This window comes from Etheostoma cragini, chromosome 10 (assembly GCF_013103735.1).
Source record: "Etheostoma cragini isolate CJK2018 chromosome 10, CSU_Ecrag_1.0, whole genome shotgun sequence".
Taxonomy (NCBI): Eukaryota; Metazoa; Chordata; class Actinopteri; order Perciformes; family Percidae; genus Etheostoma; species Etheostoma cragini.
Window position 1 is genome coordinate 892,688 of NC_048416.1, and position 23,948 is coordinate 916,635.

Below are 23,948 nucleotides of genomic sequence, written 5' to 3' on the forward strand. Positions count from 1 at the left end.
TTTGGAAAATGGCTGCAATGAAACAAAGAGTGAAAAATTTAAAGGGGTCTGAATACTTTCCGTACCCACTGTACATAGGAAACCGTTTCAAGTCAAATTGACCCAATGCAACCAAAGCTGCTTTTGAATTTTCTTTTTTTAAAAGGTGGCTTTCTATCTCTTTCAGCAACATTTTGCAGGCTTAGCACAACACTAAAGTGGGGCTGTTGGTTGAAGACTCATGCTGTTCAACCCTTCCTGCCACAACACGTCCACACAGACACTCCTCTATTCAGAGACTTCAGGATGTTTCACAAAATGTTAAGCCAGGTTTTGGCTAAGGCCATTCAGCTGTATTATGTAAAAATACCTAAAGGAAACTCAATCTTACTTTCCTTCACCTTAAAACCAAAGTTAACTTTGTAGCACAAAGGGTTCCTCCTGTGCTAGAGCCGGACTGCACATCGAATTTAGCTGCGGTTCAACCTCTGAACCTATTAAAAATGAATTGGTAGACTGCTATACAGCCTCTCTGTTTCTCTCCAAAGACAAAAGGAGACATGGCACTGCTAAGTATAACACAGGACAAAAACACTGGGTCTTTATCTATTCAATTTCCTTATTAATGTATCTGATCCAAGGTGCTCAGATCACTACAGTAGCAGCACTTTGTCTGCTGCCACAGGACGGTTCCTGCGCCTGGCGACTGTTTGCTTTTTAACCGTATTCTTTATTTCTTTTCTTCCAAAAGAACTCCCCTCCCCTCGGTCTTCAACTGTTCACACACTGTGTGTGTGTGTGTGTGTGTGTGTGTGTGTTCCTGTGTGTGTGTGTGTGTGTGTGTTCCTGTGATCTGTGAGGAGGCAGAGAAGCTATATCTGGCGCTATCAGAAGGAAAATGTCAAGAAGCGTGCAAAAGAAAGATCTGTGTGTCTTTGCTCAGTAGATTCACCTGATCTTTTAGCCTTTTGCTCCGCCAATATCTCAGTAGGGTTTATTGTGTGCGCGCACACAACAAAACACCTCAATCACTGTTTTTGTTTTGTTCGTTGGAGCCTAGATTTGTGGAGGCCTGCGTGTCTGCGAGTGTGATCCAAAGACAAGTGTTTGACTATTTGAACAGATTCTATTTCTGCCTTTCTTCTCCATTATCTCTTTCATTGCTTCTGTTTCCCCAGTACTTTGGTTCTTCACACATCTGCTGGATCTTTCTCCACCTCACTAAAATCCATCATGAAAGCATCCCATGGCCTTCTGAGGCCAAGTATAGAAGGCAGCGTCTTTCATTTGATGTTTTTAGTTCCTTTTCTCTCTTTTTTCCCCTCATAGATACATTCTGTGCTTTTTTATTATCCTAGGACAAAGTTGCAGTTACAGATAAAAACAGGAGAAGCGTGACTGTGACCTCAGCCATACCTGAAGACACTTGGCACACACATTGTTACACACACCCTATAAGCACACAAACACGATCACACACACAGAAATGTTGACATACGCACACAGAACCACACATACATCAGCTAACAATTAGCCATAAGTGTACTTGACTCTGTATGTTAAGGACCCATTCAAAGATTGGTGGTGTGGTGGGGGATGAGACATATGGAAAGTGAGAGATTACTCACCCTTTTCCAATACTCCCACACACACACACGCAAGCACAAACACACACACACACACACACACAACCGCACCTTTGTTCCTCGTCTCGCCATGTCTCTGTCATATGATTAAAAACAAAATCCTATTTTGCATTCTCAGAACCACACATTTACACTGTGACACAGCGAGGTGCGCCTTATGACTCTAACTAGCTCTGTAGCAGTGTAGCCAAGTCCCGGCCCAATCAGGCCACTTACACACACATAAACACACATGTACACACTTTACAGAGGCCATGTGTTGGGATGGTGATAGAGGGTTGGCAGTTGGCAGACAGACAGCAGACGCTGTTCTTCGACATCAAACGTCTCAGTGCAGAATCTCACTTTCATGCCTTCTCTCCCTCTTTCTCCCTGTCTCTCTCTCTCTCTCTCTCTCTCTCTCTCTCTCTCTCTCTCTCTCTCTCTCACACACACACACACTCACACACACAAACACAACAACGCACATTTCCTCTGATCTTGCTGCCAGAACTCAAAGACTTAGAAGAAGTTACACAAACACAGAGCAGGCACATACACATACACACACATACACACACAACATATACCCAAGCAGTAAAAGCGAGTTCAGTTTCGTCAGCCATTGTTTAAACCTTCTCTGTGAGACCTACGTACACGTTTCATGTGTGGTTGAAAATGATGCATATTATTTTTCTGCTCTTTGGATTGTATCCAGTCAAGCATCACAATCTTCTCTACAGCCACAGACAGACACACGTGCAATACACACATGGTCTGTAAACAACTTTTACGAAACAAGACATTAAGTCAAAGGCCTGAGAAAACAACACAATGAATATTAAAGGGATGTAAACCAGGCGCTGTAGCCTTCACGGTATTTAGATCTAAACCCAACGATAAAGTCCATCCCATAAAGGTCCTGGGACTTGGGGAATCTGTGTCAGACACAACAGCTTTAATGTTGATTTGTGGAAGCCAACTTTCCAAAGGGTGCGTTCACACCTATCCTGTTTAGTTTTCAGTACAGTTCAAACAAACTCTGGTGTGTTTGTCCATTTGCTTCGGCTGCCATCTGAACTCAAACTAAACCGGCCAACCAAAACATCTGAAAAGGTGATAATTGGACTATAATTGGGTATAATTGGTTCATTTCATTTGTGAAAGCAAAGCAAACCAACCACAGGATTGTGTGTCCTGAAGCTAAACTATTATTAAATGCATTTGCTCTCCATTAGAGAGAAAACAGCAGAAAAGAATTGAGAGTGATGTAAAGGTCTTGATTAAACATTGGCTTAGCTTTACTGAATAATGTAACGGGCTCTCTTAAACGTGATGGATGAATGGTAACAGACAGTGATAGAGAGTAGAGTCAGACATCAGACAAGATGGAGAGATATCACATAGATATGATTGATAAGATGAAAATGATTCATAGACTCATCTTGACCCAGCGAGAGCTGCAAATTGAGCCACGGGTGGCGAGCCCGGCGAAGGTGAAATTGACTTCTTGCGTCTTTAGAAAGTTTAGAGGAGGACTTTATGCTTGTGAAAGAAATCGGAGCCAGAGTTAGTGAGCAAACCTGACCGCAATGCATTTTTGTTTATTGAGTTTTACGGCATCTGGGTTGTCACATGGGAGCGAGATTTAGTCTTGTACACACACACACACACACGCATCATGTATGCACAACACACCCACAGATCCACTGTACACACACACTTCTTTCACCTTGACAGTAGGCCGACTTAAGATGCAGTATTGATTCAAAGAGTATCTGCACTTTGTGTGTGTGTGTGTGTGTGTGTGTGTGTGTGTGTGTTGGAGGGGGGGGGTTGAGGATTGGCCATATTTATTTAATGCTTGTTTTCATGCACGTGCAGCGTTTGTAACCGGCCTCTCCTCTGGAGAAAGTTGGTCGGCCCCTCTGCCCTTCACAGTCATTTGGAATTCATCTGCGAGCTCGACCCTGACAGCTGTTTGTTTTTCAACTCCAGAGAGAGAAGCAGGAATGGAGGGATAGCAAGGGGGGGGGGGGGGGGGGGGGGGGGGGGGGGGGGGGGGGGGGGGGGGGGGGGGGGGGGGCGTTAATGAGCGAGAAAGTGATAAATATTGGACAGGACAGAAGGAGAATGGAAGTGAGACTTGGGTGGAAACTTGGGCGAAACGGCGGAGGACTGTTTCTCTTCCCGCCTTAGTGCTGCTTGGCTTGTTGAGCAGTGGAGACAGACAGGACAATAAGTGGTGCTCTGAACAGCTTCCACCAGTATCCCTCATAGACCATTAGCTTCAATGTGTTGAATCTGTGTAGCAGCATGAATGCAAAGTGGGGTGAGACAGCTGAGATAAAAGGACACAAGGCTCTGCAAGCACTTCCTGCGTGTAAATATAGTATTTGATGTAAAAAAAAGTCGAAGTTTACTGTATAAGTGGGTCATCTGGGATCTTTGTGGTAAAATGTAAAGCCTCTACAGCTGAGTGTGGTGACGAGGGAAACCCAATGGGATGGAGAGGTTTTGTCTTTTTGTCTGCTTCGGGTGTAGGTGTAAGAGCAGGAAGGATGCTGGGAGATGATGACTATAACACAGCACCAAGAGAGGAAGAGGGGGAGCGGAGGGGTCATAGGTGAAAAGAGAGCAAGAGGAGGGGACAAAAGCGAGAGGAGACTCGTGATTGGATAAATAGGCTGAGAGGAGTGCTGTCGAGGAAGAAGTGCTATCCTATTTTTACACCTCTCCTTCTGGGAGCCCCTATTCTCTCTATCTATCCATCATAATAACAGGTTCCCCCCAAACTCCCTTTTTCCTTCCCCTCTCTTTCTTTTCTCTCTATTCTCGTGTACATGGAATTCTTCTCGTCTGGATTTCTTTTTATTTGGTTAAGAAATTTCAAGGGCATCTAATGTAAATGAATTAATAGATTGTACATTCAGCAAGCCTCTCACATTGAAATTGCTTATTGATGAACAATGACTATTTTAAGCATACACAATTCAGCCAGACATGGAGCGCTACACACGCTCTCGACGTTTACATGGCTCCCCTGTCCGAGGCGGATTCCTCCTCTCACAACTTCTGCGGTCTTCCTTTTGCGTTGTCACAAGCAATTAATTTGGCCATAGCTTGTTTTTATTGATCTGTGTGGCATAGGCATTGTAATCTATTCAGTCTAGTAAAGAGGCAGCATTCATGCAGTGAAGAGCCAGCAAAGGACACACATACACACACACACACACACACACACGCACACACGCATGTTCCAGCTGGAAATCAATCCCTTGCTCCCTGGAAAATATATGCATGCTGTCTCCCAGGATCTTAACTAATTTCTGTGTACGCATCATTTTCTGTTTTGTCCTCAAAAATAAAGAGAAATATAGACTATAATATTTGTTTATGGATGGACACAAAAAAAACGTTTCCTTGAGCCCAGATTTGAGAATTTATGTGTGTACTCTGGTGTCACACAGGGATATACACAAGCTTTGTATTTGTTTGTACTGCGCTGTTTACTTACCCATGACAGGTTTGTTGCAGCCCCGCTTGTGTGTATGCTCTTTGTTGGAGTCTGATTAAATTCCCCATAGAGGGATTCATCATCTTTAGCAGGCAGAAAAGAGAAAATTACAAGCCCATCAATCCTTGCGTTTGATCCAGCTCTCCCCTTCTCCCTCTGTATTTTTCCTTCTCTATTCAATGTATCCAAGCTTTTATTTACCCGCTTCTCCTCAGGCCCACCACGTCTGTGATGTTGGGAGGTCATTTGTCTCTATATTAGAGCTGTCCTGTCCCCTGCTTCTCCTATCCGGCTCTTCCAAACCTCTCGGCTCCTCATCATCACCCAGACATGTGAGCGCCTGAGAGTCGGGGGGCTGGTGTCTCTTCTGTTTGTGTTTTTCTTTTCTCTTTTTATTAAAAGGATTAGGCATGCATGTATGCCATATTTTGCCATTTCTGACCACACCCATCTTTTATGCTTATTTTGTGAATATGATTAAAGTTTTAGACCCACTCCTGGAGGAAACAGGAAGGGTGCCCTTTATCAGAACAGCCAACACTTTGTAACTATAAATAGAGCTGCAACATGAACTGCTTGACTGTGGTCAGGAGTTTAAGTCATCCAGCAGCTACTAAGTTGTGGAAGATCCACCTGTTTGCCTTTCACACTGAAAAAGCTGAATTTATTCTCAATCTAGTGCCCATGAATCTCAACCACACACTTGTTGGAGTTACTAATCTGTTACCGGATTGCACACAGATGCATTCAATCAGCAGCGTAAGGATGTCATTGTCTTTACTAGTTGGAGTTTGTTTTTGCTGTTTACTGGGACTTGGAAACCAAAGTGTTGCCTGATTTTCACCAAATGTTAAATATCAAGCTTTTTGTTTTGTTGAGATTGTCTTTACTTCCTCATTGTTTGGGATCTCACACGGTTGTGAGTAAAATGTATACAACCTATGGAAATGATTATTAGACATTGAAATTAAACCAAATAAGGAAATATTTCCTGATTTATACAGTATGTTATAATGTTTGCTCAAAAGTCATCACCAAGGGGTTGGACAAACTCCAGTAACAGACTCAAGAGGTTTCGTTAAAGTGTGTCTGCAATGAGGAACACAATGACAATCCATTGTATTTAATCATGTCGTACAGCTGGAGTCTGAGATCCAAACAGAAGTTCTGTCAAAATCATGTTCATAAGCAATATAAATAAAATTAGGAAAAGGTACAAAGTCTCAAGCTATTAAAACAACGTAAAGTATATAAGACAGACATCTTTATGGAAATCAAAGAAATCTTTACACATATTTGCTATGATGCAGTCCTTTTAAACCAGACAATATCCTGGTAGTTTGACAATTTATTCCTAAGCCATCCTCAACATTTACTGTTTTCATCCTCGTTAAGTCAGAACCGCCATGTTCAATTAAGTGTTTGTTTTTCAATTTAAGATCAAGTATATTTCAAGGTTTATTTTTTCTGTGTATTTATAGCTTTGGTGATCAAAAAGCTAAGATGTGTGGGTCAATAAACCTGTCAGTAAATAGATCGGTTGCTTTGTGTGTCTGTGTGTGCCACACTGACCCGCTTTTGATTTTGTTGAAATAAGGACATTTGCGTAATCTTGGACATGTAAAGGTCATGATGTGATGTCCACCACTGAGGACAGCTCTCCACACTTACACGCTGCGAGGCCATAACCGTCTCTCACTTGTCTTGTATTTCATCAAATCCCTTCTTTTGGCATCTCATGAAACACACCCCATCTGTGTGTGTCGGGGCTGTGCGCGCAAGTCAAACAGTCAAACGAAAGTGGAGAAGAAGGCAATTTGATGTACTAGTTGCGTCTGGGGTGCAGGTTTCAAACAGTTAATTTAAATGTGTGAGCTCCACAGAACTTAGAGAGAGCAATTAGCCGTCCCACACCCCCCCATAAAAATCCAGCCTCAATCCAGGTTTCACAAACCCCCTCCACTGCTTGGAACAAGTAGCAATATGATGCATACTTGCAAGATCGCAACATGCTGTATATCGGCACATATCCTATCTTTTCACACAACCGTTTTGTTTTTGCCGTACTCTGCAACGGATTTCTCTCTCTTGTTGTCAGCCACAGTATAATGTATTTGTGCCAAGCTTTGTTTTCTATTGTAGTTAAATTCAACAGTGTGAAAAGCCTCTAAAGTCACTTTTGGGATGAAAAACATCTGCTAAATGATCACATTTTGCTCTCAGAACCATAGCTGAACCAGGCTTTACCTGGTGTGTGCCACAACGTGTGCTTGTGTGCCTGTGTGTGTGTGATTGCCAGTGCAGAAACCCTGGCTAACCCCCTCTGTGCTTCCCAATGTCCTGTCTCTGAAGAGCTATGACCATTAAGCAGCTGTTCACTTCTAAAGCCACAGAAAAAAAAACGAGAGCGCTGTGAGAATGCAAATGAGTCTCGCAGTCGGTATGCGCCAAAACCTCTCCGTAGGGACACACTGTTAGGTCAGTGAGACACAGAGGCACACACAGTACAGTGTGCGCTGGCACATGCACCAACGCAATCCCAGTTGCATGTTGCAGAGCTAGGTTAGAATCCCTATTATGTAGTGCAAGGATTCTCAAATGATCTCGCTGTAACTACATTGGTCTTGGAATTCGAAAGCTGAGGTCTTAGAGCGCAATAAGTCTGATTAAACATACTCCAGGTACAGACGTCCACTGTAACTACCTGTCCAAAAGCAACACTTTCCTATTTGTGTTAGTTTGATCGAGTGCCTCTCTTTTACACTGCAATTGTTTGAACAGTCTAGAATATTAGGATGTGAGCATTATTGCAACCAAAAACAAGGACATTGTACTTTAAATGTGTTCATAAAGCGGCTCCTTTGTGTAGCTGTCCATGGTGCTGAAACCAGTCTCAATGATGAAAGGAGGATAGAGAGGTGGGGGGGAGACACTCGCCTGCAAAGCACACAGTCCTGAGTGAGTCGTCTTCTGAATGACTGTAAAGATGTCGACAAACACAAGAGATTGTTTAAAAAAAAAAGAAAAGTGCTTGTTGGTTCTACTGGGAAAAAAGTCTTTTCAGCTCTGCTGTAGTGATGTGGATTCCTCGACGCGTCCCTCTTTTTCCCTGAGATGTGATTAACATATAGCAGAGTCAGTCCCTGGATAATAACAATCTATGTGGAAAGGTACAAAGCATTTGATGTTATTTTTATTTATACTCAGACACCTGGCAGACTGACGCTAGTCATTCATTGCCCTAAATAAAAGAAACGTGTGACTTTCTTTGCATGCGTGCATGGATGTTTGCTCTTGTGTGTGCAGGTGAGTGTGTGTGTGTGTGTGTGTGTGTGTGTGTGTGTGTGTGTGTGTGTGTGTGTGTGTGTGTGCGTTCATACTCCTTGTGCTCCCACCCTAATAAGAGCTTAACCTTTTTAATCACGTTAGCGTGCCAAGGGTGGCTCTGGCAACACTCAAACATGCTTGCGTAGACACACAGACACACACTCAGACATGCGCACACAGGCAGAGGCATGTCAATCTGTCATTAGTTAATAGCTCATTAGCACAAGGTGATTAATTACTCTGGCAGGGTGTGGGCATGACAATGATGGGGGGGTATGGAGACAACAAGGCTTTTCACTGAGAAAGAACAGGAAGGGGTTAGGGAGGGGGAGTGGTGTAAGAAATGGTAAGCACTGCTTCTCTCGCTTGTCGAAGAGCGTTTTCACCACTATCGATTCTGTATTCTGAAGGCTACTGCAAGGGCCACTCAAGCATGTGTGTGCGCATTTGGTGCACGCCTCCTCCTGGAGGTGTTTTGCTGGGCTGTGTTTTTTTCTGTGTCTCCCAGGGATCAGCTGTAAAGGTTAACTAGTCTTTTCTTAAGCTTTCAGTCTCATGACAAATGACCATGTTCAACCCATGGGGGCACCTTATAGCTCACCTTCTCTCTCCATCTCTCCAACTCCCTTGCTCTTGTTCTCTCTCTCTCTCTCTCTCTCTCTCTCTCTCTCTCTCTCTCTCTCTTTCTTTCTCTTTCTCTCTCCCCTCTACCTGCTCTCTCTCCCTTAGTGGTTTACTTGAGGAGGCAGGTAGAAGGCGAAGAAACAAAGAGGAGGTAGGTGGATGGGAACAGAAAAGGGTAATGGGGGGGGGGGAGAACAAAAACTGTCACTGAGGGAAGAAAGGAAGTGTGCAGCAAAGAAAGTTGGAAAAATATAAAATAACATGCTAGTACTCTAGAAATCGACAGCTTGCAATTCAAACTGCCTAGTCTGAGATTTCAAAACCCAACATTAACATAGGAGTGTTTTAGTGAGATGAAGAAAAAGAGGGAGAGACTGAGTAAATCTGCATAATAAGGTCTAATAAGCAGAGGTTTGCTTTGATCTCATATAGTTACACAACCCTCGTTCACCAGCGTCTCTATGACCTTTCCATATGCTCTCTTCCTTGTTCCTTTACCACGTGTTTCTTCTCTTTACATCTTTTCTATACTGCCTCATGACCTCCATACGGAAGCATAGCAGGTTGAATGGACTCTCTAGTGTCCCACATACACCTTATGTATATATATGGTTATACAGATATGCCGGGTATAATAATGCTGAATGGCATTGATAAATAACCTGCATGAGAAAATGTATCACATTGCGTTTAAGTGTGTGTGTGTGTGTGTGTGTGTGTGTGTGTGTCTGTGTGTGTGTGTCTTACATGTGTACATGCGCCGGGGCTCGTGTGTGTACGTGTGCATGATGGAGTATTAGAAGGTGTTGTCAAGAAAGCAATTTGTTTCTGTCTCAGACGTTTTTTTTATCATGACAAATCGACGTGAACCTCATCTAAAAATCCCGCGTCTCCTCCTGCGCTCCCACTGATTCTTCCACTCTCAACTTTAATATGATGAAGTCATAGTCGCAAAGCACCCGCCTCCCCCCTCTGAACCCCCACCTCCTCACCTGCTGTAAATCGAGCCTGAACACCTCTATTTGCAAGTTTTTGTACTGAGAGAGCATACCTTTCCGTGTGTGTGTGTGTGCGTGTGTGTGTGTGTGTGTCTGTGTCTTTACTGCTTCTTAATCTGATGCATCCATACAGTACGTGTGAATAATTTGCCTATACGTGCTGGCACATGTGTGTGTGTGTGTGTGTGAGCGCGTGCGCCAGGGTGCCGCGGCGCGTTGTGTGCATCTGTGACTCGTTGAGGATGATAGATGGCGTCTGAGAATGTCACATGAAGAGGTAGAAAATGATGCTGACAGCGGTCCTCTGGAGTGGTTTCTCAGGGGTTAGCCTTTACCGCTCGTCTCCTCCTCCCTCTCCACTACGGTGCACACACACCACAATACACACCTGCTTTGTGTCAGCTATAGGCTTTCTCTCAGCGGTTGTGCTGCGGTTCAACGCGTGTGTGTGTGTGTTTGTGTGTGTGTGTGCTCTTTTTTTCGGTTACATCACTGTCTGCTTTTATTTCTTTGTGATTGATCTTCAAGTAACCTTCACTAATCACATTTGTTTCATAATGTGTAAGAACAGAAAAAACACACATTAACTGGCTTAAATATTCTTGTTCTCAGTGATATTGATTTATCTCTAAATGTGCACTAAATGATGAACAGCTTTAGTGATGCAAGGCTGTCTCAATGCAGAATGTCTAACTGGATGTGTCAAATTCCGACCGACTGTTGATCAATGTGTTTGGTAATGTAGGATCATGCTAATAATGCAATATGTTGTTGAGCATGGGATGACCTCAGCCTATTGGTTGATAAGTGACAGGATGTGTGCCCTCTGCTGGGCGCTGAGAGGACGCTCACTCACCTGGGAACCTGACACCTGAGCCGGTGGCTGGAGTCTGTGAGAGGACAGAGAGAGGAAGAAACACACCTTTGTGTTGTAGAAGCTCAAATGTGAGATCTGACATATTACTGGCTTCATCGCCGCAGTGTCCTCTGCCCTTCCTCCCTCCCTCCCTCCTTCCCCCTCCGAATCTCTGCATCTTCCCTCTCCTTCCACCTTGCCTTCTCCCTTCCTGTCCTCTCGCCACCCACTTCCTCCTCTTTCCTATAACTCAATAACTCCTTTCTCCTTCCCCCCTTTGCCTTTGAATTCCATGCTTTGTCACATTCCCCGGATTTTGTCACTCTTTCCCTCTCTGGGGCTCGTGGGCTCTGTTGCGCTGCTCCCTCCCTCGTTGCAACCTCCATCTCCTCTTTCTCCTTCTGTCTACCTCTACACTCTCCTTCTTTCTCTGTCTCCCCCCTATCCTCTTTTCTCTCTCCCTTTGGCTCATTCGTTAGCTTCTGCCGTCATTCTTCCTCCCCCTCCATCTCAGTGGTGTGGCGCTGCTGGGAGAGGAAGAGAGAGAGAGAGAGAGGGAGAGAGAGAGAGAGAGAGAGAGAGAGAGAGAGTGTGTTGAGTCTGCTCTCAGTCTCAGCTGAGGGCAGATGGAGGATGGAGCCGCAGCCACATCTCTCCTTCTCTTCTGCTCTGCCTGCTACAGGCTGAAAGGCACTCTCTTTTTCACTCTCAGTATCTTTGTATCCATCCGTTCCCCTATGCCCGACCTGGCCTTGATCTGTGCCGGATTGCGCAAAAAAAGGACTGAGGACTAGAAACAAAAGGGAGACAAAAAGACCTGCAGTCTCAAGGAAAAAGGGGGGAAAGCAGTGCAGGGCATTGCGCTCATCTTATTTCCCCTCCGGTGTTTTGGTGTGTGGCGTTCATCTCTGCAGTTCAACAGACACGTGTGCAAGGATGTCAATCCACACTGCGTGAGTGTGTGTGTGTGTGTGTTTGTGCATGTGTGTGTCTCTCCCGGGCTCCTGCTCCATCTCTCTTTCCCTCTCCTTCTGCGCGGTGCTCCGGCACTCAGCTAGCGGATTGTGCTTCAGAGAGCTCGCTGCAAACAGACGGGAGAGGGGAGAAAAAAAGGGAAAGAAGAGTGAAGAGAAAGAACAAGAGCGAGGGAGAGGCGACCGGCAGCAAGGACTTTGGCAAAAGGGAGAGGAAACAAGTCGCAAAAGATTGAGAATCAAGAAAAGAGGACTCTTAAGGGAGCGGAGAGGACAGGAGAGTGGAGGAGAGAAGATAAAGGTAGACAAGAAACGGAGACAAGTACGGAGCGATGCATCACTCAGGCAACACAGGAAGAACGAAGACCCTCTCTCATGAGACAGGTAAGACCCCGGGACACGTCTTTGTCCCTAGTCAGATGGCATGGGGCTACGTTTTCTCCAGACAACAGTGGGAGGACAATAGAACAATGCTGTAACTTGACTACACCAAATCCCCTAGGTTTTTCATGCGTGGATGGACACACTCATACACACACACACACACACACACACACACACACACAAACACACACACACGCTAAAACAGAAAATGAATAATTTTTTCATCCCTGTATATTTGGTATTTTAATATGTAGGTTATGTATAAATATGGTGGATGCGTGTGTGTTTGTGTGTGTGAGAGAGAATGTGTGTACACGATCAAACGGCATACATCTCAGTAGAACTCCGCTTTGATGTGCGCTTCAAGTTATGATTGTGCAGTTCGAATGCAGTTCTGTGCGCACGTGTAACAGCGTGCGTGCGTGTGCGCGTGCGTGTGCGTGTGTGTGTGTGTGTGTTTTTGTCATTCATTTGAAGTTGGTGCATCATAAGTGCGCTCTTTTGTGTCGGCCCCCCAGCTTTTTGGTGACCATGTTTTAGTCGATGGTACTGTAATTACAGTGCTCGACGCGTAGCTGAAGGCAAGAAATGGACAGGACACAGGTTGCCCCTGTTCGATCTGAACCCATGATTTATTCATGTGTGGTCCTCCATATTAACAAGGTTATTTGTTAGGTGTTTACCTTTGCAATCCAATGCTGATTTATCGACTGAATATTTAGATGTGACTTAATTTACAAATCAAAATGGTCGTTTGAGAACAGCAGGGTTGCATTGTGTGTGTTTGTGTCTGACAGAAGGGTTTGACCTTTAGGGTAAGGTTAATTGTGTCTGCTGCATCAGTGTCAGTGTGTTTATTTGGGTTTGTGTGTGCGTCTTTTAACAGTTGTTTGATTGCTTTGTGGGTGTGAGGGGATTGCTAGCACTCGTCAAGCTAATCAAACAGTTTCCACAGACAATCACAACACGGCACACACCCCTCTCAAAAGCTCTGACACATCTGCCTCCTATCTGAAGAAACATTTTGAATTTAGACACCCATGTACAAACACACACACACACACACACACACACATCTGTTCCACGGATCCGGCCCAGCGGTGGATAAATGTGCCTTTCTGATTGCTGCCACAGACAAGACGTGATTGGCATGGCAGACCAGGGAATTAGCCGGTTTCCATGGTGACTAATTACGAGGGTCCTGACTGGTGGGTTTATGAAGACAGATGACAGATCGGTGGTTCACTTCCTGCTTTACAGAGCGGGTGGTCCCATTGGCTAGCGGGACCCCCTGCCATCTGAGACAGACAGACCCTCTGCAGGCCACGTCACACACATGTTCAGCTGTCACCAAACTTGCAAACATGAAATGAAATTAAGTGTTATCCTGAGCCAGCAGACCCTTTTCGAATGAATCTTAGGATCTATTTCATGCTGTTCTCTGAAAAATTGGTGTGTGTGTTTTAGGGAATGTGGATGTCTCCAAACACACAAACACACATTCACTATAACTTGTACTTTGGCTTAAACGGACTGAGAGATTAACGAAAATTTAGCATTTGTGCATTGTAGTAGCCAGCGCTTCACACAGTAATCTGCTGTCGGCCATAAACACCCCAGAAGTATGCATATTTAGAGATCATTTAGAAGACAGCCCTTTTATGTGACAATAATCAAGTCAGACGTGCACACACACTCACGCTGATTATGTAGCTATAGGGCATGTGAGGGAGAAATAGGTGTGATTGGGTCCATCTGTGGCAGAGGAAGAGAGAGAGGGAGAGGGAAGGAGATGCAGAGAGAGCTCCATCTGTGGACACCTGCCCTTCCTCCAGGCTACCATCCCTTTTCTCTGAACTGCCAACAAGATATGTGGTTGCACAGGTGCGAGTGTGTCTGTGTGTTTTCACAAATCCGGGGCTGGTCTGTGCGTTTTCTTTGAAAAAAGCCTGAATCCTTCTTACAAAGAATTTCCCAGTGACTCTTAGCTGATTTAAAGCCCCATTCGGCTGAGATCCATCAGTAATGGGGCTTTTTTTTCTACCTTTAGTTATTGCCTTATTCCACAGCAAGCATTTTGACGAGCCATAGCAGGAAAAGCATTGGTGTAATTAATAACATTAACGATGGCTGCTTTCCAGGTGGTGGACTTTGCTATAATGCATGGTGGTTTACTGAGATATTGTTAATGTTACAAGCTACACCTGTGATTTTCTCTGCTCTGACTAATTAACACGTATAGTATGTAAACAGTCTATTTATATTGTGTTGTGGCTCTACAAGCATAATGCTCAATGGTGCAAATATAAGATTTTTTTCTATTCTGTTTTTTTCTACTTACCTACAACCAATAAAATACTACTACCAAGTCCAAGTTGCACTCACTGTACCACAAATAATTGATGCTCCAGTACAAATACAATCCAGCCCAAGATGCCATGGTGGACACTTTAAAAGCCCGCCGCCAGCAAAAAAATGGTGATAACCGGCAAAAGATAGTAAGCCCTCCCTTACTTTTCATTCAGCTATCTATCCTGCCTCTCTCTCTCTCTCTCTCTCTACATCAGTCACCAGCTCCACCTCATGGCTTCTGGGGGTACTGAGGCACACACACTTGCATTGACACACAGTGACACAGGCTGACACACACACGCTTTGATTAAAATGGCTTGAGCGCGATTCCATTTTACCACGACGAGCAAAGTAGTTAGAAAGCCACTGCGTTAATGGGTGTGATTTCTTTTTTGGTTAGACACTGTTTATTTGAATAATACCCCCCCCCCCCCCCCCCCCCCCCCCCCCCCCCCCCCCCCCCCCCCCCAAAGCAAGGGAGTGAGGCAGAGGTGGAGGAGAGGACACTGAAGGAGGAGAGGTGATTGGAATAGGCACACAGAGTGGAGAGAGAAAACATAGAAAAGCGATTGAAGAAGACACGCATGTCATGGCTAAACAAATAAGCATGTGTGGGAACAGATGGTAATAAAGTTCTCTGTTACAAGACTAGTGGCTTGCGCGTACACACACACACACACACGCACAGGCCGCTTGATTATGCGGAGTATTGGGCCGTGAGTCATTAAGACTTTGCCTCAGTGAAGCTGACTCGAAAGTGAGCAACGACAGTCATCTACAAAGGCCGGTCACTAGTAGTCATCTCTCTTTCTCCCTTCCCTCTCTTTACTCCGTCCATCTGTCTCTGTCTGCTTCGCTCCCTCTCCCTCTTTGTTTCCACCTATTTTGGCCTCTTTACTGACTCCTCTATTCTCTGCACACACAGCTTTTCAACTTCTTTTTTGCATCACTTTCTCCATTCCTCTGTCTGTTCCCCTCCCTCTTTAGGAAAATGAGTTTTCTCAGTTTCAGTTTTCCATCAAGTGTTGTTTAAGCCAGAATGGGTGTGCATACAGGGGTGTGTGTGTGTCGATGTTTGAGGGCGATGTGTCCTCAATCACAGTGAAAGCATTTGTTTCCCTCTGCCAGTGGAGATAGATTATGTATTTCACTCCTTTTACTCGCATTGGGTTTTTTTTTCTCTTCCTCCATCACCTGTTTTGTCCTCCCCACTCAAGGTCAGTTGGAAGATTGCTTTCAGCCCCCTGTGTCCTCCCCGACGCGCCATGCTTTGTGTGTGGGCCTGTGGGTTTCTGTATAATGCATGCGGTTTGATGGCTCTGTATGCCAGTTTGGAATCATAGGAAAGGAGGTTGTGTGTTTGCACGGTTCAGTCGGGTCTCGTCTCTCAGCAGGTAAGCGTTTGTGTGTCACGCTGATGGAAATCATTCAGCCGGCGGTCAATCTCAGTTTTCGAGTCAGTTTTGAAGAAAGGGAAGTGGAAAAGGAGAGGAAATCGTTAAGATTAACACGGATGATATTAAAGTGTTAGGATCTTAGAATGTTTTTTATTGAACCAACTTCAAGCAGGTTTCCTCGCAAATTTCATGGATGCATTTTCCTATGTAAATTATTATAGTATTTATTGATTTCTAGAGTGTGTGTGTGTGTGTGTGTGTGTGTGCGTGCGTGTGCGTGTGCATGGGTGTGTGTCTTTTATTGTGTGTGGCTGGTTTTTGAATGGACGGTTGGAGGTATTAATTTTCACAGTGGTGATTTTGAGTAAAGGGCTGGCAAGCTTACCGGTGTTCTCAGCATGCTTTTTAGCGTGTGCGTGTGTGTGTGTGTGTGTGTGTGTTTGTGTGTGTGTGTGTGTGTGTGTGTGTGTGTGTGTGTGTGTGTGTGTGTGTGCGTGTGTGTCTGATCAGAGAGCTGGCTGTTTTTATGCATCACTACCCTGGCTGCTCATCCATGTGTACCATCTGCATGTGACGCTGCCATGTGTGTCACCTCTACCCCAACACATCCCACTCCTCTCATATCTCTAACCATCCCTCCATCCACACCTGACGCTGTCTGCCCTTTGTCCTCTTATCACTGGCTTTTTTCTGCTCTCATTTTAAAAGCTAATTCATTAAAAGAAAAAAGAAAACAAAGGTTGTCATCATAGTTAATTTAAACCCTTTCACTTACTTTATGCTGCATATTAATAAAGAAGACAAATATTTAACATGGTTATTCATTATCTTTTTTCACCTTTTTAATTTTCCTCTAAGCAAGAAAGCATCTTATCCTCAATCAAAGCAACTGTGTAGAAGGCAGTGTTGTCCCATTTGTTAGCCATGCAACGCTAACACTGGGAGTGATCAATCTGTGCCAGCGCTAACTATGTGACAGATGAAAGTGTCACAATTACAGTCATGCCAAAGTGACGAATTGATCCCAGCATTTCTGCTGGAACGGGATTTTTGCCTTACAGGCGCCATTGTTCATCTCCAAAGCCTCATTATACCTTCTGGGATAGTAGCAACAGCGGTGATTCAGTGACTCATCACGTCGTTGTGTGTAAACTCCAAACCCGACGAACCCTTCTCCATTCCATTCTTCATCTCATCTAATGTTCCCCATTTCTCTGCTATCTCTCCCTCTCTGCTGCTGCTACCTCCCGTCCACGTTTCCTTCTCGCCACCTCCGTTCATCTTTAATATCCTCCTCCCCAAATCACTGACTCAAGCTTCCTGAACTCTTCACCCCTTCTTTTGTTCTCTGCACTGCATCTCCACCTCTCCTCACCACTCCTCAGGTCTGTGTTATTAACATAAAAACGGAGGAGGAAGTACCTTTTGTCCAGCCCAGACTGAGTCACAGCACCCCGCCAGCTACTGGCTGCCTCCCTGGCTGTCGCGCCGCAACAGATGTGAAACCAATTTTAAGGGACGGTGTGAGGACAATTAGCTCACGCGTTAGAAAGTTGCATCTGGCAGTTGCGAAGAGTGGAGCTTCTGTCGAAGACAGTCAGGTAGTTCGCTGTGCTGCGTCTGCAGCAAAAGTAGGTCAAATATAGGATGATTTCACGAGCAGAGAAAAGGGAGGTGTTTGTACCGAGCATAAGTGGAAAAATGACTACTCTTGTACGTGGAGGAGCTGCTCTTATGATATTCTCTCATCCCTGCCTTCATTGTGTCAGGGCATGCCTTATGGTAATTCCCAACCAGGGGTACTTGTACTTGCATGTGAAAGGAAAGTTGAGTAGCTATTCATTTGAAAAAAACAATATATAAAAGAATTGATGTATTGATTAAAAAGAAATATCCACGCGCTACCACTGAGCCACAGCCCCAAGTTGAGAACCACCTTGTAGTATATGCATTCCCTGGTGTCACATTCATTTTAAGAAAGATGTTATTGATTACATAGACAAGACTTCAAGCCTGTCTTCATTGAGACATTAATGCGTTAGAGTAAGTTTTTATTACTTTCAAATGACTTTGCGGAACAGTGGAATGACTTTTCCCGTAACAATTTACCGTCCATCAATTTTGTGAGGTTCGTGGCACATTCAACTAAACAGTTTTTTTGTTCACTTTTCCCTCAATTAACTCGATGTAAAGTGTTCACTTCCACAATGATATTAATAAATTATTAAATGGAGAAACACCGCAGCTCCTTCTTTTCCCCATTCAGTCACAGGCCTGCTTACACCTCACAGGGGCTTTTACTCAGTAGATACTACAGTACGTAATCTGTTCAATGTGAACTCTGGACTCTGACCCCAAAAAGAACTGTAAAGGTCACGGTGGTCGTGAGACATGAATAAGTCATCATTCAGCTTTGTATACATAGGAGTCATAGCTACATAATATGTTTCCTGTACATTACCAGCTTTAATCTCTCTCATCCTAATATACTGGTTTAAATAAACACACACACACACACACACACACATACACACACACACACACACACACACACACACAAGCTCACCAGACAGTGGGCTCCAGCTGCCATACTAAACAGAAGGTGTGTTTTGAGGCATTGTGACCCTGCCTTAGGGATGATGACAAAGGGAAACTCAGTGTGTGTGTGTGTGTGTGTGCGCGTGTGTGTGTGTGTGTGTGTGTGTGTTCCTAATGACCAATGCTTAAGGGGGAGATGAGGGGAGATGGCCCGTAGGGCAGAGAGGGCACTGAAATGATTCCATCGATCATTCCTGATCACCTAAACAATGTCACACTGCACATTCATCTCTCGCCCTTTCTCTGTCTGCATCTCTTTCTTTGTCTCTCATATTGACACACATTGTGACCCTCAACTCTTGTCTCTCTAACCTTTTTCTGTGTGTGTGTGTGTGTGTGTGTGTGTCTGTGTGTGTGTGTGTGTGTGTACGCTTTCAGGCTGATGCTACAGTGATGGCACTGGCCAAATGCCAGCTCTTGCACAGTTCCATTAGCATTGCGAAGGCTGTCCGTAGATTGCTATTGATTGACTATGGCCTCTATTCATAGACTATTCAGCCAGGAGCCCACAAGTGCACTGCAATGATTCTAGATTATTTGAAAGCAGACACAAATTACAAGGTTCAGACTTTTGGCTGGGTTCACGGGAGACGTTAGAAGTAATTTTGTTTTCCTATCTGTTTGACTCTGAATGGGAAAAGCATTTTTAAAATACGTTATGTGAGGATGTCTTAAGATGAAGCACCTGTGTTAAGTCTTTGGAGAAATAAAAAGACGCATCAGTGATGTGACTTGTGATTGGCCTGTCCTCTCTTTGTGTCCACTTGTTGGCTTTGACAGGGACTTGAGGACACCAGGCTTGTCGATGGCTTAGCTTTGGATTTTAAACAAATCAATGCCAAGTGACTGGACCCCGCAGCTACTTCTTAATGAGAACCACTGCTCAGACATCTCCATACTCCCTCCGTCTCTGCTCATCCCGCTCTGAATGTTTTACACTGTTTTGTTTCCCCTACTCGTCTCATTTCTCTCACCCACTAGAGAACATACACATATGCACCACATATACACCTCAACTCGTTTTCTATAAGTCTCTGTTTTTTTGCTCCAGAACATATTCTTAGACAGCCTGATGTCAGAATCTATAGTGACAGCCCACTATGTGCAGGGGCCTTTGCGTGTCCAATCAGTGAGTGTTGTCGCAGGGACAACTGTGCTTCCATGTAGGCTTTCCCAGTATGTCAGGGTAAGACATTTCAATTTATAATGCACATTCACTATTTGCAGAAAAATGTGCTGTACGTGCTGCTGTGTGCAATCCTTCAACACCTGCATCTGTTGTTTAGCATTGTGTGTGTGTGTGTGTGAACACGTTGAGGGGATTAAGGATGTAATGCAGGATTATCCAGCAGGTAGACTTCCCACTTCTTCTGCTGTGGAAGAGATGGAGAGGAAGAGGTGGATCAATGGAGAGATAGAGGGAGAGTGATGGAGGAATGAGTGAAGGGAGGAGGAGGAGGCAGCTTTGTTTATATAGCATAATTCATGCACTCGAAGGATTTTACATGCCAAAAAATGTTTAAACAGAATTAAAACTGAAGAATTAAAGACACATAATTACATAAGAGAGATTGTGGGACTGCATTTAAAGATTCCATTTCAAAGTCAATCACGTAATAAAAAAGAAAAGAATATTACACAAGTAGTCATGAATAGAAATGTACAACTCAGACCCTGGTGTGTTCCACAAGCACTTCCTGTAGTTACTGCATGAATATTCACTCTACTTTGTTCTTACTCTAGGAACAGCAAACAACCCGGCTCCCGATGATCTACGAGCTCTAGTAGCTTCATATTGCACAAGTCAGAGATGTATCTTGGGGCTAAGCCATTTAATGATTTATAGACAAGACGTAGGAGTTTTCTCTACACAGTGACACACTGAATGCCAGTATAATGTCTGGAGACCTGGTGTAGAAGTATGTAAAGAAGGAAGAGAAGAAAGAAATAATACAAATATGCAAATATATACCTGGCGAGAAGTGGCACAAATGTTGCTCTGCTCCACATAGAGAGGGAGAAAAGAGAATGAGGGGGGGTTACATAGGAGAGGCAATGGTGGAGGATAATGGTTTTGTACTTTCCAGGTGAAGAACAAAATATTGAGTTTGAGATCCAGTAATGGGAGCAAATCATTCCTCCACCGTGTGCGTTTTTGTATTTGCGTCAGCAGATACAGTGATTTTGCTCTTTTTCCGTCAGAGATCTTAACATTGTTAACTGCACACATCACTGTTTAAGCATAACAACACATATTCCAATATAATGAGACTTGAATTATTGCCATTGCACTGTTCAAAGTGTTTTTTATTGGTGCTGCACACCTACCGCTTCAAGGTCCCTGCTGCCTTTGCTCACCAACAGTTGCCAAGTGGTAAATAAAAGATAAGACGTTAAGAGCAATGCAAGCATAGGAACCAGTGTTCCCAGTTTAAAGCCCACATGAGGTGACATAGGCGATCTCACACACACATGCACACACAGGCCACAGGGTCTATCTGTAGCATTTTGTAATTGTTTAGGGCTAATCCCAGTTTTAATGTATCCCACAGCAGGGAGGCCTTCACGCCTAATAGACACCATGGATTTCTTTAATTACATCTGTCTGTGTGTGTGTGTGTGTGTGTGTGTGTGTGTGTGTGTGTGTGTGTGTGTGTCATGTGTGTCTAGGAAAGTATGTGAGACAGTGAGGGTAGTTGAGTATTCGAGCGCCACATTGATGACCGTTTGTTTTGGAATCGGTGCATAGTAATGCATTAACAACATTATAAGAGTAGATTAGAGAGTGAAAGAACATGGAGGCATGAAGAGCATCTGTGCATATAGACACAATGCGCACACAGAGCTTATGTATGAACACACATACAAACACGCACACACAGAGTGAACCCTTGGCAGTACTTCTCCAGTCTGTTTGAAGTAGGCAGGGTTTCACCCACTCAAACACACTGGCTCACAGGAAAAGAAGGATTGCAGAGAGAAAAGACAGACAGAGGAGACAGGGGGAGGAGTGCTTCTCCTCAAACACACTCCGGCTTGTCTCATCCCTATCTCTCGGTCTCTGGCCGCTCGCCGTGCACTGCGGACGCAGACAGGGAGAGCTCAGAGAACAGGTTCAGGTTGTTTACAGCCCTTTCCTCCTGTGCTCATGCGCTCATATCTCGCTCTATCATATTCACACCATCCGGGTGAGATTGGAACAGCACTCCGGGGACACAGCAAGGATATTACCCGGGCCGTGTCGGCATCAGAAAGGGAACTTGTTGTTTCATTGTGTCACGGTCTTAATTAGAATAGCCGGCGAGCACTTTGACCGCCGGAGCTGAACACAGACACCAAAGCCTACTGATAAAAGCCATCTCTCAAGAATATTCTAAAACACAGCCATCGCTGCTCTACGTCTCTTTGTAAGCTGCGTGACCCGATCAAGGCCATCCAAATTTAAAGCACCACTTGCCAATTTCAGGCCTGGGGAACTCATCTTTGAGAACAAACAAACAATACAAGCAAATAAGCTGCCGGATAAATAAAGTGAGGAAAACAAATCACGCAAGAGCGACGGCCGAGTGAAAAGTATCAAAGGTGTTCAAGGATGACTCAAAAAGCAGCTCATTTGAATGTTTTGTTTTTTCCAGCCTCAGCCAGAAGCGAGCCCACAGACGCCTCATGTTTTGCTAAAACAATGGATACACACACACGCATGAAGAATTAAAGATGCACAAGACAATCCCACTTAAGGACAGTGCTTCGCTGCTGCCAATCTGCAAATTGTGTTATTTTGTTGCTGGTACTGCTGTGCGTTTTGCTCTTGTTTTCTCTAACATTTCCCTGCTAAAGCCTGTAATTTTCTAGAGCCTTAGTTTGACATAGGCTGCATTCAGCCACGTCTATCATGTTCTGTCATCCTTCACTCTTAGGCTACTCATTTCACCAGACCATTCCCCGTGGGGTCCCCTGGTATACAGCAACAAAAGCAGCTAATGGAGAAGGAATGTACCGACACACAGGCACAGCTGGAGAGAAAGAGAGAGGGTGAGGGCACACGGGCATAAAACAGAGAGAGAGAGAGAGAGAGACATGCAGAAAAGGAGGCTATAGAAAGCGGAAGGGAGGCACAACGGTGTAAGGTGGAGCGTAAGAGAGTAAAAGCTCTTAGTCTTGTAACACCCTGGTTCTGTGTGTTCATCCACAACTTCTGCTCCAAGTTGTAGAATACAACTGAGTGGAAGTCCGGGTGCACTAGTTGAACCATATGTATAGGCTACATCTATGAGTAAAAAACAAATTTACCAGACGTAAGTGCACATATATAAGTGGGAGGGAGGAAAATAAGATTCTTGCCTGACAACAACTCGCCATGGATACGTTATGGATTCCACAACGACGTTGTGTATGCATAAAATTAAATTGTATAACTATGTTTACTCAGAATGATGTATTCTCTGCAACTTTACTTTCCTTAGTCTTTGATTTTGTTTCCATCCCTTTCCTGCCCTTCACCTTGTCTCCCTCTTCTCCTTTATCCTCTCACGCTCTCCTCCATTTCTAGAGGCATTTTTTTCATCTCCACTTAGCTTTTAGTGCTCTTCTGTGCCCCACTCAAGGGGAATCCACCTCTTTCCAGACACAGCCTTATTTTAGCAACACAAGCTGGTCCTTAGAGAGAACTGTCAGAGCTCATACACTGCAGTCTGCTCCTCCGTGTGTGTGTGTGTGTGTGTGTGTGTGTGTGTGTGTGTGTGTGTGTGCGCGCACCTGTAAGCGTAAGCACATTTTACAACGTTTCAAGACTGACAGGGCATGCAATGTCATCAAGAAATGATGTTTGGAATTCCAAGTATCTTTTTCTCTCTTTCTTTCTTTGTTGTTTTGGAGTGGTCACAGCTACAGGTGAATTATTAACGAGATAGGGAATTGTCATTAAAGAGTTAAAGAAGACCAAGAAAAGTCTCTGAAGGAAGGCAAGCGGGAAATACCAGTCGTTGTCAGCTTCCTCTGAAATTCAGAGGCCATCAAGAATTTGTATCTTTTGTAGATTTCAACCTCTTCTGTCTGTGCTTGTCTGTAGAGAAAGATTTTTATTCCCATTTAAGAATTCTTCCTTTTTCTCATTTTTCCTTCCCCGGGCAAAGAATAAATCAGCCAGCTCCTCCCTCGCTCGGCTTTGACTCCTCAGATCAGCAGGTAAAGTAGCATTCGGCTAGCGGTGAAATGGTGCAGGGAAGACAGCAGGGAAGACAGCAGGGAAGACAGAGCAGGGAAGACAGAGCAGGGAAGACAGAGCAGGGAAGACAGAGCAGGGAAGACAGAGCAGGGA

General features: G+C 44.4%; 1 protein-coding gene across 14 annotated transcripts in view; it reads left to right on the top strand.

The window, feature by feature from the left end:
- Positions 1-23,948, top strand: part of tenm2 (teneurin transmembrane protein 2) — a 227,050-nt gene that overhangs the window by 113,480 nt on the left and 89,622 nt on the right. For 2 of the 14 annotated variants that reach the window (XM_034884116.1, XM_034884117.1), the window contains exon 1: positions 11,540-12,284. The exons of the other annotated variants lie outside the window; for them this stretch is intronic. In XM_034884116.1, coding sequence (XP_034740007.1) covers positions 12,233-12,284 — 52 coding nt within the window. In that variant the 5' untranslated portion in view covers positions 11,540-12,232. Of the gene's footprint in view, positions 1-11,539; positions 12,285-23,948 lie in introns of those variants that run through there. 14 annotated transcript variants of the gene reach the window in all.